At 46.5% G+C, this 20,038-nt stretch overlaps 1 protein-coding gene across 1 annotated transcript; it reads right to left on the bottom strand.

Moving 5' to 3' along the window:
* Nucleotides 1–10,837: 10,837 nt before the first annotated feature.
* Nucleotides 10,838–11,956, bottom strand: LOC123152740 (leucine-rich repeat receptor-like serine/threonine-protein kinase At1g17230). Its single transcript, XM_044572214.1, has 2 exons — nt 11,287–11,956; nt 10,838–11,193 (listed from the first exon to the last, which is right to left on the bottom strand). Exons 1-2 carry the CDS (start codon nt 11,954–11,956, stop codon nt 10,838–10,840), a joined length of 1,026 nt encoding a protein of 341 aa, XP_044428149.1.
* Nucleotides 11,957–20,038: the final 8,082 nt, after the last annotated feature.

The raw sequence follows: 20,038 nt of genomic DNA, 5'->3' as shown, positions 1-20,038 counted from the left end.
GCGGCGGAGGCGCGGGCGGCGAGGCGCGTCGGCGGCGGCGGCCTGCTTCGGTCGGCGGGGCGGCGGAGGACGCCGGGCGGAGGTCGCCGGCGGCTCAGGAGCTCCTCTCCCTGGAGCTTGGTGCGGAGGCGGCGGAGGGGAACGGGCCCCGCGGGCCGGCGGCGCGGAGCGGCGATGTGGGCCGCAGGGCGCCATGTGGCCTTGCGGGATTGGCCCGGGCGGATCGGGCGGACACGTCCGGCCGTCTGGATTTTTGTCCGGCGGTCGGAGGAGGAGAGGGGCTAGGGTTTGATCCGGAATTTTTGGGGAGGACCTATATATAGGCATAGAGGGAGCTAGGAGAGTCCAAATGAGGTGCGGTTTTCGGCCACGCGATCATGATCGAACGCTCTAGAACATGGAGCAGAGTTTGGTGGGTTTTGGTCTAAATTGAGGGGTGTTGGGCTGCAACACACACGAGGCCTTTTCGGTCCCTCAGTTATCCGTTGGAGTATCAAACGAAGTCCAAATGGTACGAAACTTGACAGGCGGTCTACCGGTAGTAAACCAAGGCCGCTTGGCAAGTCTCGGTCCAATCCGGAAATGTTTAATCCCCACACACGAAAGAAAGTTAGAAATGACCACCGGAGGAGAACGAAGCGCCAGAATGCAAAACGGACAACGGGGAAAATGCTCGAATGCATGAGATGAACACGTGTGCAAATGCAATGCACATGATGACATGATATGAGATGCATGACAACGATAACAACACACGGAGACAAAGACCCGAACCCGAGAAAATAAAATAACTTAACGCCGGAAATGGCAAGAGTTGGAGTACAAATAGGGAAAGTTACATCCGGGGTGTTACAACACTCCACCACTACGAAAGGATCTCGTCCCGAGATCTAGGACTGAAAGAATGCCGGGTATTCAGAACGGAGGTGATCCTCGCGTTCCCAGGTAGCTTCACGGTCGGAATGGTGTGACCACTTGACTTTGAGAAATTTGATTGACTTGTTGCGAGTCTTGCGTTCAGTCTCTTCAAGAATAGCAACTGGGTGCTCACGATAAGAGAGATCTTCTTGGAGCTCAATGTCCTCGAAGTTGACGGTGCGATCAGGAGTCTTGAAGCACTTTCGAAGCTGAGAGACATGGAACACATCATGAACATTTGCAAAGTTTGAAGGAAGCTCGAGTTGATAGGCGAGGTCGCCTCTCTTGCTGACAATCTTGAAAGGTCCCACGTATCTAGGGGCAAGCTTCCCTTTGATACCAAAGCGACGAGTACCTTTCATAGGAGAGACACGGAGGTAAACATGATCTCCGATCTCGAAAGCCAAATCGCGGTGCTTACTATCATAGCAGCTCTTCTGACGGGATTGGGCTGCTTTGAGGTTATCTCGAATGACTTTGCACATTTCTTCTGCTTCTGTGATTAAGTCATTACCCAAAAGCTGACGTTCACCGGTTTCAGACCAGTTGAGAGGGGTACGGCACTTCCTGCCATACAGAATTTCAAAAGGGGCCTTGCCCGAACTTGCTTGAAAACTGTTGTTGTAGGAGAATTCAGCATAAGGAAGACAATCCTCCCACTTCATGCCGAAGGAGATCACACAAGCCCTGAGCATATCTTCAAGAATCTGGTTGACACGCTCGACTTGACCGCTTGTTTGAGGATGGAAAGCTGTGCTGAAGCGGATATTAGTGCCCATGGCCTTCTGAAAAGAATCCCAAAACTTCGAGGTAAAGATGCTGCCACGGTCTGAAGAGATCACTTGAGGAATACCGTGTAGAGAGACAATACGCGAGGTATAGAGTTCCGCCAATTGAGCTGCAGTGATCGACTCTTTGATAGGCAGAAAGTGAGCCACTTTGGTGAGTTTGTCGATGACAACGAATATAGCATCATTGCCACGCTTGGACTTTGGAAACCCAGTCACGAAGTCCATTTCAATGTGGTCAAACTTCCATTCTGGAATGGCAAGAGGTTGGAGGAGACCAGTTGGCCTTTGGTGTTCTGCCTTCACTCTTCTGCAGACATCACATTCATTCACGAATTGAGCGATCTCGCGCTTCATTCGAGTCCACCAATAAGCTTGCTTAAGGTCCTGATACATCTTCGTGCTCCCAGGGTGGATGGAGAGGAGAGAATTGTGAGCCTCGTTCATGATCACTTTACGGAGGTCACCTTTGGGCACAACAATACGATCCTCGAAGAAGAGAGTGTCCTTGTCATCAAGGCGATAGCACTTGTACTTGGACTGACTCTTGGCAATCCCAATCTTCACCTTTTTCACCATAGCATCAAGAAGCTGGGCTTGGCGAATCTGGTCTTCCAAGGTAGGAGAGACTAGAAGGTTGGCGAGGAAACCTTGAGGAACAACTTGCAGATTAAGTTTGCGGAAAGCTTCACAAAGCTCGGGTTGATAAGGCTTGAGAATCAGACTGTTGCAGTAAGCCTTTCTGCTCAAAGCGTCAGCAATCACATTAGCCTTGCCTGGAGTATACTCAATACTCGGATTATACTCTTGAATCATTTTGACCCAACGAGTTTGCCTGAGGTTGAGATTAGGCTGAGTGAAGATGTACTCGAGACTCTTGTGATCAGTGAAAATGTCCACTTTTCTTCCCAATAGAAGATGTCTCCAAGTCAAAAGAGCATGCACAACTGCCGCCAACTCGAGATCATGAGTGGGGTAGTTCTTCTCATTAGGCTTCAACTGGTGAGATGTATAAGGAACAACTTTCTTCTCTTGCATCAAAACTGCGCCAAGACCTTGGAGAGAGGCATCACAAAAGACCTCGTACGGCTTGGATTCATCAGGCGGAGTCAGAACTGGAGCAGTGATCAATTTCTCTTTCAAAGTGTTGAAAGCAATATCACACTCCGGAGACCAAACATACTTGACGTGCTTCTGAAGAAGATTAGAGAGAGGCTTCGCGATCTTAGAAAAGTTTTCAACGAATCTTCAGCAATAGCTTGCGAGACCGAGAAAACTGCGGAGTTGCTTTACGTTCTGAGGAGGTTCCCAATTCACAATTGCAGACACCTTCTCAGGATTCACGGCAATGCCCTTGGCAGAGATGATATGACCAAGATAAAGAACCTCATCAAGCCAAAATTCACACTTGGAGAACTTGGCGTAGAACTGATGTTCTCTGAGCTTATCGAGAACCAAACACAAATGCTTGGCATGATCTTCCTTGTTCTTGGAGAAAACCAGAATGTCATCGAGATAGACCAAAACGAAGTCATTGGTGTAGGCGTTGAAGATGAAGTTCATCATGCGAGAGAAGGTCGGAGGAGCGTTGGCGAGGCCAAAAGACATGACAGTGTATTCATATGAACCAAAGCTTGTTCTGAATGCTGTCTTGAGAATATCTTCTTCACGAATGCGAATCTGGTGATAACCCATACGGAGATCAAGCTTGGAGAATACTTGGGCACCTTTGAGTTGTTCGAACAGCTCATTGATGTTGGGAAGTGGGTATTTGTTCTTGATGGTCTTCTTGTTCACTGGACGGTAATCAGCACAAAGTCGGTCCGTTCCATCCTTCTTATTCACAAAAAGAACACCACAACCCCACGGAGAAGAACTAGGCCGGATGAGGCCCATTTTCTCTTGCATATCGAGTTGCTTCTTCAGCTCTTTCAACTCTTCAGGTCCGAGCTTGTAAGGACGTTTGCACACAGGTTCCGTACCAGGCTCAAGATCAATAACGAATTCAACTGGCCGGTGCGGAGGCATTCCTGGAAGCTCTTCTGGAAAGACGTCTTGGTATTCACAAACGGCTGGAATTTGAGAGACGGCATCCAATTCACCCTTCTCATTGAGAGAAAACAGACGGATAGTATTATCCCGAGCGGCAAAGACAATTACATCCTCAGACGAATGGGTCAATTGAATCTGCCTGGCTGCACAATCAAGCTGAGCCTTGTGCTTAGAAAGCCAATCCATCCCGAGAATAAGATCAATATCCGAGTCACCGAGAACCGTTGGAGAAGATAGAAACTTGTAGTCACCCAAAGTGATAGTAACATCCGGAGCAATGGAGTTAGCATGCATGCGCTTACCGGGAGAGACAACTGCTAAAGGACTAGGCAAAATTTGCAAAGGCAAACCATGCTTAGATGAAAACGGTCTCGAGATGAAACAATGCGATGCACCCTTGTCAAAAAGAACTTTTGCAGGAATATCATTAACGGGAAGGTTACCCATGATCACATCTGACGAGTCCTCTGCCTGAGCTGCATTCATCAAATTGACCTTGGCATGCTTGGGATTATGCTTGACCACCGCTGTACTTGTTGATCTGACAGGAGGAGGAGGAGGAAGACGCCTCTGGTTGAGACACTTGTTGGCATAGTGACCCTTCTGTTGGCACTTGTTGCACGTGACCTCTGAAAGCGGACGGTGATACGGAGCACTCGATCTTGGAGGTTGAGATGAAGTCTTGTTCTGAAAGCCAGGGTTGGGTGGGTGGGAAGAACCACTGCCACCTTTGCTCTTCTGCTGATACGGCTGACGGAACGGAGGAGGAGGAAGCCAAAACTTCTGCTGCTTGGCCACTTGAGTAGAGGAAGAATGAGTAACATATCTGACTCGCTTCTTGGAAGCATCACACCTCAACTGAGCAGCCTCTTGCTTCAGTGCCATGTTGTAGAACTCATCGTACCTCAAGGGCTCAAAGAGAACAAGAGCGAGCTGAATATCTTCTCTGAGACCACCCCTGAACTGATATATCATGCTCTTCTCATCAGAGACGTCCTGCTTGGCAAAGCGGGCGAGCTTCTGGAACAACTTGTTGTAGTCATAGACAGACAAAGAGCCTTGCTTCAGATTGCGGAATTCCTCACGCTTGCTTTCAACCATGCTTTGGGGAATATGATGAGCTCGAAAATCTCGACGGAAATCATCCCAAGTGATAACACGTCCACCTCTGGAGTCCTTGTACTGCTGGAACCATTCTGCAGCTTGATCTTTGAGTTGGAAGGAAGCGAACTTAACAAAGTCCTCAGGCCTGACGTTACTGCACTTGAAATGCTTGCACAGATCCACAAGCCAATCGTTAGCATCGGTTGCCTCAACACAATTGCTGAAAGTTTTTGGCCCGTTAGCAAGGAACTGGTTGAGTGAAGCAAAGTGATTCTGATTGCTGCGTTGATTCCCTTGACTGCCTTGATTGCACTCTTGAAGAATTTGCATGATCAGCTGTGTGTTTGCATTGGTTGCGGCCATCACAGCTTGCCATGCCTCTGGAGGAGGTGGAGGTGGTGGTGGATCAGGATTCGAAGTCATGCGCGTTGGAGGAGCCATCCTGAAGAGGTTGACCACCATTAGCACATTGATAGACAAATAATGAAGCTGAATCCAACGGAATGAAAAAATTGCAACATATAGTCTTCACATCCGAACAAAATGAACGAATGCATTTCCTCTTGAAATGGTCACATATCCATAAATTGAGAAGCCACGTAGAATTAAGGTAGAGAAATAAATCAACAAGGTACGGATCAAAAACGAATAATCGGTAAGAAATCCCAATCTCAAACCAATATCCGTGGAAGAAGAACTAGAGCTACTAGAATTCCCACCTATGAAACTCCCGAACTTTTTCGGTTATGCAATCAGGTGTTGGGGATACAGGGGAAGCATAATATCTCACCCAAACTAGCAAATCCTACATCCAGCTGTATCCATCCTTCAACACATAACCAAGAAACTTTCGGAAACCATCTACCTCAACCTTCGAAAAGCATCCGTTATACAAGTTATGGCAATACTTCCGAACTCCCGCCCCATTACTGGGTGGCGTCGAGGTTATCTCACCAACGAACTGCATAAAAGAGATTTTCGATGTCGGCGTACTAAACTCAGGTATTCCAGAACTGCAACGATAAAATTATGATGACAACACCTCAGAGCTCAACTCCCCGGGACACTTCCACTAAACCCCTGACAGGAGGCACCAAGACAATGTTCTCATCATAAAACCATCGGAACGGTTCCAAGATACCCGCGTGATCCTAAATTTTTTTTAGTGAAATTTGAGAAGAGAAGAGTCAAAACTCTACGTCTGGATGCCTTACCAGAGCGATGAGGAGACTGGGAAGTAAAAAGAATTCCTAAACTCTCCAATATATAATTCCTAAATGACTCAAAACATTTTTCTAGACACAACTCGGCCGCTAATAACGATCAAGCAATGGGGCTCCTAAGCTCGGGGAAGGCTCTGATTACCAACTTGTAACACCCTCGATGCGACTATAGCTCCCACGTGTCGCAATTGGGCACAACTTAGAGACATAATCGCATTGAAGGCATATGTCGCAAGTTAGGCAATCTTCACAACATCCCATGTAATATAAATAATGAAGGGGAGATAACATAGTTGGCTTACACTCGCCACGTAAACCAAGTACATAAATAACATTACATCATCCAAACACTCATGGCCCGACTACGGCGCCAAAATAAAAGAGAACCCAACATGCGAGACGGTCCCAATCACCCCCAACTAGGCACCACTACTGATCATCGGGAAAGGAAACATAGTATCGTTGAGAGTCTTCGTCGAACTCCCACTTGAGCTCATACGCGTCTCCTGGAGCGGAATCATTAGGCCCTGCATCTGGTGTAATAGTGATCTGTGAGCCACAGGGACTCAGCAATCTCGCACCCTCGCGATCAAGACTATTTAAGCTTATAGGTATGGCAAGGTAAAATATGAGTGGAGCTGCAGCAAGCGACTATCAAGTATGGTGGCTAACTTATTCGCAAAAGAGAGCGAGAGGAGGAGGCAAAGCACGAGCGAGAAGCTAGAGAACAACCTGCGCAAACATTACTCCAACACCGTGTCCACTTCCCGGACTCCGCCGAGAAGAGGCCATCACGGTAACGCACTCAGTTGATTCATTTTAATTAAGTTAAGGTTCAGGTTATCTACAACCGGACATTAACAAGTTCCCATCTGCCCATAACCGCGGGCACGGCTTTCGAAAGTTCAAATCCCTGCAGGGGAGTCCCAACTTAGCCCATGACAAACTCTCACGGTCAACGAAGGAATAGACCTCCTCCCAAGACGTTCCGATCAGACTCGGTATCTCGGTAACTCAAGACACTTCGACAGGTTAAAACAAGACCAGCAACACCGCCCGAATGTGCCGACAAATCCCGATAGGAGCTGCACATATCTCTTTCTCAGGGCACACTTAGATTGTCTTAGGTACGGGTAGGCCAGCCCAGAGTTGCCCCTGGTGGCCACCGGCAGCTGACAGGTGGACCAACACTCAGAGGAGCACTGGCCCGGGGGGGTTAAAATAAGATGACCCTTGAGTCTGCAGAACCCAAGGGAAAGAAAAGGCTAGGTGGCAAATGGTAAAACCAAGGTTGGGCATTGCTGGACAAGCTTTAATCAAGGCGAAATATCAAGGGGTTCCCATTATAACCCAACCGCGTAAGGAACGCAAAAATCCGGGAACATAACACCGATATGACGGAAACTAGGGCGGCAAGAGTGGAACAAAACACTAGGCGAGAGGCCGAGCCTTCCACCCTTTACCAAGTATATAGATGCATTAAGATAACATAGCAATATAATGATATCCCAACAAGTAAATAAATGTTCCAACAAGGAACAGCCTCCAATCTTCACCTGCAACTAGCAACGCTATAAGAGGGGGCTGAGCAAAGCGGTAACATAGCCAATCAACGGTTTGCTAGGACAAAGGTGGGTTAGAGGTTTGACATGGCAATTTGGGAGGCTTGCAAGCAAGTGGTAGGCATCGTAGCAATGGCATAGCAAAAGAGCGAGCAAACTAGCATAGCAAAGATAGTAGTGATTTCGAGGGTATGATCATCTTGCCTGCACAGTTGTCAGAGTTGACTGGATCCTCGAAAGCAAACTCAACGGGCTCCTCGTTAGCAAACTCGTCTCCCGGCTCTACCCAAACAAGACAAACAAGCAACAAGGATACAATCAACCACGTGCAAACTCAAACAACACGATGCAAAGATGATATGCTATGCGGGATGCGATGCGGGATGCGATGCGGGATGCAAAATGCAAGATATGACAGGAAATGCATGAACCTGGCCTCAACTTGGAATTCTAAGGGTGCCACTGGAAAGATGAGATGAAATCGCTTGAAAACGATATAAAGAACGCCGGAATCGGAGTTACGGTTTGGAAATGGCAAGCGATTCAAAAATGACACCGGTCTGCGATTTACAGCAAGTAGGCACCTAAATGCAACGAAATGAACATGCTACAGCACCCAAACATGACAACAAAATACATGGCAGGGATGCACACAAGATGCTTAACAAAAGTCTAGCACTGAGCTACGGCCAATTCATCCATTAACATGTTCAAACAAGTACGGCAAAAATGCAAATGGAAAACATATCTCAGACTTTGTGAAATTAACACTTGTCTGGAATTTCAGATCAAGAGTGGACAGAGCTTAATAATCAATAAATAGGAACTTAGATGGACCAGTTATGCTGGACTGGTTGGGGATGCCATGCTAAAATTACTAGTACTAAGTACTTGTCAACTAGCTAGGGACTTTAAATTGGCTCATCAACTGCAGTGGAGAGGTCCGACAATACAATATGAGAACGTTTCTGTAGCTGATCAGTTTAGCTAGCATTTGTGTTTCTATACTTACATAGCGAAGTTTCAGTTAACTAGAGATACTACTGTGATCTATCTATGTGTACAATTCAGATGTTGAGACCTCGATACGCTATGCTATGATCTGTCTATCTCAATTTTGATTGTGTTTGGAGGATAAATACAATACTCATACTATCTCTCCTTTGCTTGCTCTTTTGGATGTTGTTCTAGGGGAGGAATGGCCGCGCATTTCTCGCCTCTCACGCCATTAACATCACCATGGGGGCCAAGGAGGACAGGCAGTTCATGACGGGGCTTCACATGGTCACCGACATCCACTGCCGTGACTGCCGCGAGGTGCTCGGATGGAAGTACGAGAGAGCCTACGAGGAATCCCAAAAGTACAAGGAAGGCAAGTTCACATGGTGGCCGAGCTACGGCCCACGGTGGGCAAGCTCCAGCACCGCATGGAGCCATGGCAGGGGCGGTGGCTTTCTAAAGCCGCCCGAACGGTGCTAGTCAACTCGTCCCTGTCCAGCCTGCTCCTATTCATAATGAGCTTCTACAGCCTGCCCGAGACTCTGCACCATGAGATTGCCAGGGTCCAGGGTCGCTTCTACTGGGCCGGTGAGGGAGACAAGCAGAAGTACCACATGGTACGATGGTCTGAGATTTGTAAGCCTCGCGATCAGGGCGGGCTTGGGATAATGTGCTCCAAGCGGATGAACATTGCCCTCCTAACTAGATGGCTTTGGCGGATTACGAATGGTGAGGGTGACCTTTGGCTTCGCATCATTCAGCAGAAATACCTACGAGACCAACCCCTCGCCTTTTGCCAGCGGTCCGGTGGTTCCCAGTTCTGGCAATCTATCATACAACTGCTTCCGGTCCTCCGCATTGGATCCTCGATTACGGTTGGATCTGGTACTGCCACGTTGTTTTGGTTCGATCGCTAGGCTAGGGATGCCCCCTTCGCGGCTCGTTTTCCTGACCTGTTCTCCATTGCGGTAGACCCGCGGATTTCTGTTGCGACGGCCCTTATTGACTTAGGGCAACTCGCGTTCCAGCGTCGCTGCCATCCAGGAGGCCGGTCACCTACGCACCTCGCAGGGCCGGCATCACTTGGGCCTTCCAGAGGAGGTAGTTCCCCCTCGTTAACTTCTCGGTTGGTGGTGCGCCAAGGTTGAGGACGACAGCACCCGAGGTGGAGGCCATGGCGATAGATGGGATTGTTTTGGGTCGCTAGATGATAGGGAAGAGCCAGGCTCTGTATACCATGTAAGATGTGTTTCGTGGAAGCGTTCCTACTCCCGACGGGGAGCCGTATGCGTTTATTTATGAGAGACGGGAAGCACCCTGCCATGGCGTACAATCCTTCGATGATCGCTAGGACTCCTCGATACAAGATGAGGAGACAGAGAAGGCTACGAGTACATGAGAGAAATAGAGATAGAGAAGGTTTAGATTACATGAGAGTTTAAACAGATATTCTAACAGAATCATCATACAACTGAACTGCAATTTACATTCAGTATTTACACATCTATATACTCACAGGGGGAGGTTACATTTAACTACAGCCTATTAGTTAGTTATCATCCAATTTAGTAAAATAGTTGTGTATTGCATTTGTTCTTTTCCATCATGCACCCAAGAAGATTATACATTGGCCCTCATGAAATATTTTCAGTGGGAATACTTCCTAAAATTTCGAGATTTTGTTGTCAGAAACATGAGAATGCCATGTTGCCTACTTAACTCAATATTCTGTAACAAGAAATTTCATTTTGCAAGTTTCAAATGAGCAAGCACCCCAAAGACTAACATCATTGAAGATCCAACAGAAGTGTGAATCTGTAGATGCATGTGTGGAGCAACCAGGAACACAGCACACATTTTTTTTCGAAACGAAGGCAAAAGATTTGCCTCATCGATTAATTAAGAAGAAGAGAATTACCCAATTAATTAACAGAAACTGGGCGATACAAACCAACGATATGTGTACAACTCACAGAGCATGCAACCCCATAGGCGCACAAACAGCCCAACACTCTGTTTCCATAGCATTATGAACATCGTGCACGGGCAAAAGCAAGTAAAGGACATTATTGCGGGAGGAAGCAACATTTTGATATAAAGGTGCCTATTGACATCAAGGACATTCCCTTGCTTGCGTATTTCATTTCTTTTATTTTAAAGTAACTAAGGCACTTGGTTTTAGCCTGTGGCCTTACAGGATGAGGAGGCCACGGAATGGGCCACGCCCACGGCTGCGGCACAGTCGTTTGAGAGCTATCTGCATGGACGGCCTTTGCTTCGGATCTCCAACGGTACAATCCACACCCAGCCTGAACACGGCCGCCATCTCCTCCATGTACCGCGCTTGATCAGGGATGCCCTTGTCCACGACAATCTTGAACATTTTCAGATGGTTTGCCATCAATTCATTGCAGTTGTCCTGAGCCCAAATCGCCAATAGACCATCTGCTCCATTGGCCAACTTCCCTGTGACTAGCTCCAGCAGCAGCACACCGAAGCTGTAAATGTCTACCTTCTCCGTCAGCTGGCTTGCCGCGACACCATACTCTGCAAGTAATTAACTACTATCAATACAAGTTAAAAGGCCAAGCTAGTTAATTAAGACAGAATTCCATTGCGTGGATCGATGGCCTGGCGTACCTGGAGCTGCATACCCAAAGTTACCAACTGGAATGTCCCCGATCGGCAATGGTTGGTTAAGCCCGGCAATGTTCATCTGCGCAATGCCAAAGCTGGCTATCACGGCCTTGAAATTCTGATCAAGCAAGATGTTTTCAGAGTTGATGTTGTGGTGGACAATCGGTCTGTTGCATCGGTGATGCAAGTGGCAGAGCCCTTGGGCCAAGCCGATGGCGATGGCAATCGTCTGCGGCCAGCTCAGTGGCTGCTCGCCCCCCTCCCGCCGGTGCAGCCAGTAGTCAAGGCTGCCATTCACGGGGTACTCGTAGACGAGCATGATCGCGTCTTCCCTCTGGATGAAGTGTAGCACATTGATGATGTTGTCATGAGAGATGCTGGCTAACAGAGTCATCTCCAACTTGCAGCGGTTCTTGACATTGTCATCCACTAGTAGTGCTGGGTTTGCATTCTGGAACTTCTTGACCAGCAGCGTAGTCGGGAGACCGATGCCAGCGGCTCCCTGCACGTGGACTACGTACAGTTGTTGGTCCTCCCCTATCCTTCTGCTAGCCCACATGCTTCTCTGGTTATTTTCAGTGAGGCTGTCGACTATGCCTTGATCGTTGTACTCGATAGGCGGTGGTGGCGCCACAGGACGGCTGATGCGCTGGAACCACCGTGATCCGGGCATTTCCAGCAGCGACAAGGGTGGTCAACCTGCAGCTATGAGAGGCAGAGAGAGATGCATGTTGGTGATTAGTTTGTCAGGCACAACAAATTAAAGATGGGTGAATCATCTGAAGAAATATCTACCAGGATTCATTCAATTACCAGTGAAAAACAGATGGTAAAATTCATAACCCAGCTGTAGTATCTGGCTGACCTGCTGCTGTAGTGTAGTGTAGTGTAGTATAGGAGGTGTTCAAATTCAGTTAATGTTGCTGTTTACCGGTAACTAGAAGAGAGGAGAGCAGCACAAAAAGGAAAGGAATTTGGAGGCGGTCGGAGCCAGAGAAGACGGTGATGAATTTGGCTTGGGAATTGACACGGGACACGTACCGTGGAACGGCCAGTCGTGGTGCCGTCCGACCATGGCTTCCGGGGCACACCAGCCGCAGCCGCATCTCCCGTACCGGCACACCCGTCTCCGGCATGCGGTACGGGCACAGGCACAACAGCCGCATCTGCCTCCCACGACGGCCTACTGTCGCCGTCCCAGCTCGCCTGAGCAACAACCACAGCGACAGCAACGAACGCCTCCATGGTCTCCTCCGGATCCACAACGCCGAGAGAGCGTGGATGGGAGGGGATTAGGGTGGGGGAGAAGAAGACCATGGCTGGGAGTCGTGGTATGTACGTTGGCAAGAAGGGATGGCGTGGGGAAAGGAGGAGAAGGAAGAAGAAGAAGAAGAAGAAGAAGAAGAAGAAAAAGAAGAAGATAGAAATGAGGTGGGAGGCAGGGCTCCATTTATATATCGGGCATATAAGTATACGTGTGCTGCTGGGACGTAGCAGTACCACTAAAACTTTTGGGTTCAAAAGAATAAATAAAAACTAGGTAGTATGGTTTTGTGCCAAGAGACTCGAAAACAAAACCATGGATACGTGGCAGGGTTCAAAAAATTCGACTAAATTTTGGCAAGGTTGTCCAACATGCATTTGTAAAAAAAAAATGAGATTACGTACAGTTGCACTGACACTCAATATATATACCTCGGTTCAGCCGCCGCCGTCGCTGTCTATGGCAGTACAGTACAGTAATGCTCTGTATCTCCACTCCATTCGGATGGGGAGGCCTACCCCTTGCTCCTGCCCAAGCGGAAGTTGTTAGTTTTCGTGTTCACTTCGTGTTCACGGGACAGATTATAGGCGGTGAAACTGAGGCCATCACTTTGGAAAGTGCACAACGGACACAACAAGTCCATGTCGAGAGCTAGTTGGGGCCGGCGAAGAGTCCAATGCGTCAAACATTTGCCTTATTCTCATCAGGAGAGATCGTCCATCGCCAATGTTAGATTAATTTCGAGGGCGTTGCCGATCCATCGAAGACAAGCAATCACACGCACATGACAAACTACACAGAGATTTGTTAATGAAATTTACAAACATGACTACACCACATCCAGAGGCATGATTACAGGCACACCTCCCCAATAGTGCCAATCATATAAGCCCTCCAGGGCACCAAATAGCGCTCCGACCTCGCGCCATGGGCGCCCAGAGCGTCTCTCTCGTGATCTCTGTCTTGACCTAATTTGATTCTGACGGGTTGGGGAGATAAGACATGGTTGATGACGATTCTCGATCTTTCGTCCCCGCCGAATCGCCAAAAAGTGTACCCGCGACGCTAGAGTTGATGCACATAGCTAACGTTGAAGGCGACCCGCCTAGAAGGGCCGTACACAAGCAATCCACGGGAGTTTTTGTAGACCAGGAACCCCACGCACCCAGAAGGGACCCCGTCTAGATGCGCAGCGGCTATAGGTTGCCCTAGGTCGATTCGCTCGCCCCTAGAGCCTCGATGATCGCTGCCCTTCAACACGAAGAACGAACGAAGAACGAGAGAGAAAGAACAAGGGAGGGATCTAAACCTAGGGTAAAAAGTATATGGGTTCGGCGTGAGCTACAGTGCATCACCCCTGGCGTTGAGAGTACACGGTGACGTGTTCGTGTGTGAACACACTTTTGAAGGAAATATGCCCTAGAGGCAATAATAAAGTTATTATTTATTTTCTTATGTCATGATAAATGTTTTTTATTCGTGCTAGAATTGTATTAACCGGAAACATAAGACTTGTGTGAATACATAGACAAACAAAGTGTCACTAGTATGCCTCTACTTAACTAGCTTGTTGATCAAAGATGGTTACGTGACATGAGTTGTCATTTGATTAACGAGATCACATCATTAGGAGAATGATGTGATTGACTTGACCCATTCCGTTAGCTTTGCACTTGATCGTTTAGTATGTTGCTATTGCTTTCTTCATGACTTATACATGTTCCTATGACTATGATATTATGCAACTCCCGTTTACCGGAGGAACACTTTGTGTGCTACCAAACGTCACAACGTAACTGGGTAATTATAAACGTCACAACGTCACTAATCTCTTCATGGGTGGAGTCGGGTCCATATTGGTTATTTACCAAAGAAGCTGGAGTGGGCTCGTAAAAGACTAAATGTGTTGTTTAGTAGGAATGATCATTCTGCAGTGATGGAAAGGAAGAAAATTCTTCAAGACATGGATGAGCTTCTTATAAAGGAAGAGATGCTATGGAAGCAAAGATCTCGTTTGGATAAAATAAGAGGAGGAGATCGTAATACTAATTATTTTCAGAGAAAGGCTTCATGGAGAGCAAAGAAAAATTATATTGCGGCACTAAGGAAGGATGATGGGGGTCTCACGGAAAATCTGGAGGAAATGAAAGGTATAACAAACTCGTTCTTTAAAAATCTTTATTCTGTTGATGACTCCGTTGACCCGTCACATATTATTCCGTTGGTTAAACCCCTTGTATCTGATGATACGAATGATGAGCTTTGCAAACCGTTTTTGGAACAAGAGATTAGTGATGCGCTTTTTCAAATGGGACCGTTAAAAGCTCCGGGTCCGGATGGTTTTCCTGCAAGGTTTTTCCAACGAAATTGGGGTTTGATCAAAGTGGATATTATTAAGGCTGTCCAACAGTTTTTTAATTCTGGAATTATGCCAGAGGGGATAAATAACACAACTATTGTTCTCATCCCAAAAGTTAAGAATCCTCAGTCTATTAAAGAGTTCAGGTCGATCAGTTTGTGCAATGTTATCTATAAGATTATTTCCAAATGCCTTGTTAACAGACTGCGACGGCTCCTTGATGGTACGATTTCGCCTACTCAAAGTGCATTTATTCCGGGAAGGTTAATTTCTGACAATGCTCTCATAGCTTTTGAATGTATACATTCGTTAAGTACGCTGAAAGATTCCAGAGGGGAATTTTGTGCATATAAGTTGGACTTGGCGAAAGCCTTTGATAGGGTGGACTGGCGTTTCTTACAATGTATGATGGGGGCTTTGGGCTTTGCACCAACGTGGATAAATTGGATTATGGCATGTGTTACATCAGTGAAATTTGCAGTGCGCTTCAACGGACAATTGTTGGAGACGTTTTCACCTACTCGGGGGCTCAGGCAGGGAGATCCTTTATCCGCGTATTTGTTCCTATTTGTTGCCGAGGCACTTTCTTTACTGCTTAAAGATGCTTCTACCAGGGGAGCTCTTCAGGAGTTCCATTTGAATAGACAAGCCCCAGGTATTTCTCACTTGCTGTTTGCGGACGACAGTATGTTATTTTTCAAAGGCTCCATTGATCAAGCAGTTGCCATTAAAAATATTTTGACGGAGTACGAGAAAGGGACTGGGCAGTTATTAAGTCCTGATAAGTGTTCCATGATGTTTGGGAAAAAGTGTAGTCTGGAGAACCAAGTGGCTATAATGGTAATCTTAAAAATTACGGTCGATGGTTTCAAAGATAAATATCTTGGACTACCGGTTCCTGAGGAAAGAATGAAAGCTGGTAAGTTTCAATCTACTAGAGAAAAGGTTTTGAAAAGGCTCTCTGACTGGATAGAGAAATACGCTTCTTCTGGGGTGAGAGAGGACTTAATAAAATCAGTTATTCAATCTCTACCTGTGTATGCTATGTGTATTTTTAAGTTCCCTGCCTCCCTTTGTGAGGAGTTAACCAAGATTATCCGGAATTTTTGGTGGGGAGATGAGGAAGATCGAAGAAAAACACATTGGTTAGCATGGGACAAATTAACAAGGTCTAAAGGTAAGGGTGGTATGGGATTCCGAGATCTCAGATTATTTAACCAAGCCCTCTTAGCCAAACAAGCGTGTAGGTTATTGGTTTATCCGAATTCGTTGTGTGCTAAGCTGATGAAGGCAAAGTATTATCCTCAGGGACATATTCTTGATACAGTGTTTCCTCAGTCTGCATCACTCACTTGGCAAGGTATCATACATGGTCTGGAATTACTTAAAAATAGCGTCATTTGGCGGGTGGGTGATGGATCTAGTATTAATATTTGGAGGGATAATTGGTTATCCAGGAGCACTGGACTTAAAATCTCAGCTAAAAGGCATAATACTAGATTGAGATGGGTCTCGGATTTGTTCTTGAGTGGGAGAAAGGTATGGGATGAAAATTTGATTAAGTACCTTTTCTATCCCCATGACGCAGAGGAGATTCTTAAGATTCGTATTCATGCTTATGGGGATGGGGATTTTATTGCGTGGCACTATGAGAAAAACGGTATATTTTCTGTTAAAAGTGCGTACAATTTAGCGATTAAGTTGAAGGATAGTCATGATAAATTGGGTCAATCTAGTGGAGATCCATGTGGAGAAAGAAGGCTCTGGGATTTAATTTGGAAGGCTAATATCCCTCAAAAGATAAGGATTTTTGCCTGGAGAGCAGCAACCAATAGCTTGGCAGTCCAGACCAATAGAGTTAAGCACCATCAGATTACTTCAGGTATGTGCTCTATTTGTGGAGTAGAAGATGATAGCACTTTTCATGCCCTCGTTACTTGTTCTAAGGCTCGTGCTCTGCGACTCGCCTTGAGAGAATCGTGGAATATTCCTGATGAAGAGTGGTTCAAATTTTCGGGGCCAGATTGGCTATTGATTCTGTTGGATCATTTGAGCCTGCAACAGCGAGAGCAAGTTTTGTTTCTTTTCTGGCGAGCATGGCATCTGAGAAATGATTTAATTTTTGGAAAAGGGCAGGAATCCATTGCTGCTTCTGCAATTTTTGTGGTAAACTATTGGTCTTCTTTTACGTCCTGTCATCACACTGTCGAGGTTGTTCCTAGTAACAAAGGTAAAGAAAAAATGGGAGGTGCTACACCAGTTTTCGCAACATCACAACAACAGGTGGGATGGAAACCTCCACCAGAAGATTATATCAAGATCAATGTCGATGCCAGCTATGTGGAGAGTATTAATGCGGCCAGTGTGGGGGTGGTTGTGAGGAACTCATCTGGCGAAGTTATTATATCTTCGTGGGACTTTCTGGGTCAGTGCTACAGCGTGAATGAAGCTGAGCTGCGTGCTTGCCTGGCAGGCCTTTATATAGGTATTACTCTTCACCAGTCCATTATTTTGGAGACTGATTGTGCTTTTGTCTGTTCTTTCCTTGCAAATGAGGATCTTGACAGGTCCTCGCTCGTTGATCTGAAGAAAGAAGCCTTGAGTATTTCGAAGATGCTTAAGAATTTTAAAATTGTGAAGATTAATCGGAATGCCAATAAGGTGGCTCATGAGATTGCGAAATTTAGCTTTATAAGTAAAGCTGATGGGATTCTTCTTAATAGTGTCCCGCCCTGTGTGGCGAATTTTGTAATGAACGATTGTAATAACATTATTAATTAATTAATGTATGGGTTTTTTTCAAAAAAATAAAATAAAGGTGCTCTACAGGTGTCTTCTAAGGTACTTGTTGGGCTGGCGTATTTTGAGATTAGGATTTGTCACTCCGATTGTCGGAGAGGTATCTCTGGGCCCACTCGGTAATGCACATCACTATAAGCCTTGCAAGAATTGTAACTAATGAGATAGTTACGGGATGATGTGTTACGGAACGAGTAAAGAGACTTGCCGGTAACGAGATTGAACTAGGTATTGAGATACCGACGATCGAATCTCGGGCAAGTAACATACCGATGACAAAGGGAACAACGTATGTTGTTATGCGGTTTTAAAGATCTTCGTAGAATATGTGGGAGCCATTGTGAGCATCCAGGTTCCGCTATTCATTATTGACCGACGACGTGTCTCGGTCATGTCTACATAGTTCTCGAACCCGTAGGGTCCGCATGCTTAAAGTTCGATGACGGTTATATTATGAGTTTATGTGTTTTGATGTACCGAATGTAGTTCGGAGTCCTGGATGTGATCACGGGCATGACGAGGAGTCTCGAAATGGTCGAGACATAAAGATTGATATATTGGACGACTATATTTGGACACCGGAATGGTTCCGGATGAGATCGGGATAATACCGGAGCACCTCTCCAAATAGGAAAAGGAGGAGTCCTACTCCCGGTGGGAGTAGGACTCCCCCCTTGGGCGCCCCTCCTCCCCTTGGCCGGCCCTCTCCTCCTCCCCTTTATATACGGAGGAGGGGGGCACCCCATAGACACAACAATTGATCTCTTGATCTCTTAGCCGTGTGCGGTGCCCCCCTCCACCATAATCCACCTCGATCATATCGTAGCGGTGCTTAGGCGAAGCCCTGCGTTGGTAGCAACATCATCATCATCACCACGCCGTTGTGCTGACGGAACTCTTCCTCAAAGCTTGGCTTGATCGGAGTTCGAGGGACGTCATCGAGAACGTGTGCAGAACTCGGAGGTGCCGTGCGTTCGGTACTTGATTGGTCGGATCGTGAAGACGTATGACTACATCAACCGCGTTGTGCTAACGCTTCCGCTTTCGGTCTACGAGGGTACGTGGACACACTCTCCCCTCTAATTACTATGCATCACCATGATCTTGCGTGTGCGTAGGAATTTTTTTGAAATTACTACGTTCCCCAACAGTGGCATCTGAGCCAGGTTTTATGCGTTGATGTTATTTGCACGAGTAGAACACAAGTGAGTTGTGGGCGATACAAGTCATACTGCTTACCAGCATGTCATACTTTGGTTCGGCATTATTATTGGATGAAGCGGCCCGGACCGACATTACGCGTACGCTTATGCGAGACTGGTTCTACCGACGTGCTTTGCACACAGGTGGCTGGCGGGTGTCAGTTTCTCCAACTTTAGTTGAACCGAGTGTGGCTACGCCCGGTCCTTGAGAAGGTTAAAACAGCACTAACTTGACGAACTATCGTTGTGGTTTTGATGCGTAGGTAAGAACGGTTCTTGCTCAGCCCGTAGCAGCCACGTAAAACTTGCAACAACAAAGTAGAGGACGTCTAACTTGTTTTTGCAGGGCATGTTGTGATGTGATATGGTCAAGGCATGATGCTATATTTTATTGTATGAGATGATCATGTTTTGTAACCGAGTTATCGGCAACTGGCAGGAGCCATATGGTTGTCGCTTTATTGTATGCAATGCAATCGCCCTGTAATGCTTTACTTTATCACTAAGCGGTAGCGATAGTCGTAGAAGCATAAATTGGCGAGACGACAAACGATGCTACGATGGAGATCAAGGTATCGCGTCGGTGACGATGGTGATCATGACGGTGCTTCGGAGATGGAGATCACAAGCACAAGATGATGATGGCCATATCATATCACTTATATTGATTGCATGTGATGTTTATCTTTTATGCATCTTATCTTGCTTTGATTGACGGTAGCATTATAAGATGATCTCTCATTAAATTTCAAGGTATAAGTGTTCTCCCTGAGTATGCACCGTTGTGAAAGTTCTTCGTGCTGAGACACCACGTGATGATCGGGTGTGATAGGCTCTACGTTCAAATACAACGGGTGCAAAACAGTTGCACACACAGAATACTCAGGTTAAACTTGACAAGCCTAGCATATAATAGATATGGCCTCGGAACACTGAGACCGAAAGGTCGAGCGTGAATCATACAGTAGATATGATCAACATAGTGATGTGCACCATTGAAACTACTCCATCTCACATGATGATTGGACATGGTTTAGTTGATTTGGATCACGTGATCACTTAGATGATTAGAGGGATGTCTATCTAAGTGGGAGTTCTTAAAGTAATATGATTAATTGAACTTAAATTTAT

Source organism: Triticum aestivum, chromosome 7A (assembly GCF_018294505.1).
Source record: "Triticum aestivum cultivar Chinese Spring chromosome 7A, IWGSC CS RefSeq v2.1, whole genome shotgun sequence".
In the NCBI taxonomy this organism is placed as follows: domain Eukaryota; kingdom Viridiplantae; phylum Streptophyta; class Magnoliopsida; order Poales; family Poaceae; genus Triticum; species Triticum aestivum.
Note: the sequence above shows the minus strand (reverse complement) of the source record. Positions and strands in the feature narration are given on the sequence as shown.

Excerpts from the sequence above, each read along its gene's own strand:
- LOC123152740 (XM_044572214.1), bottom strand. The coding sequence starts at position 11,956 with ATGCCCGGATCACGGTGGTTCCAGCGCATCAGCCGTCCTGTGGCGCCA. Across the intron at positions 11,194-11,286 it reads CTTTGGGTATGCAGCTCCAG|AGTATGGTGTCGCGGCAAGC; the intron begins GTACGCCAGGCC and ends AATTACTTGCAG.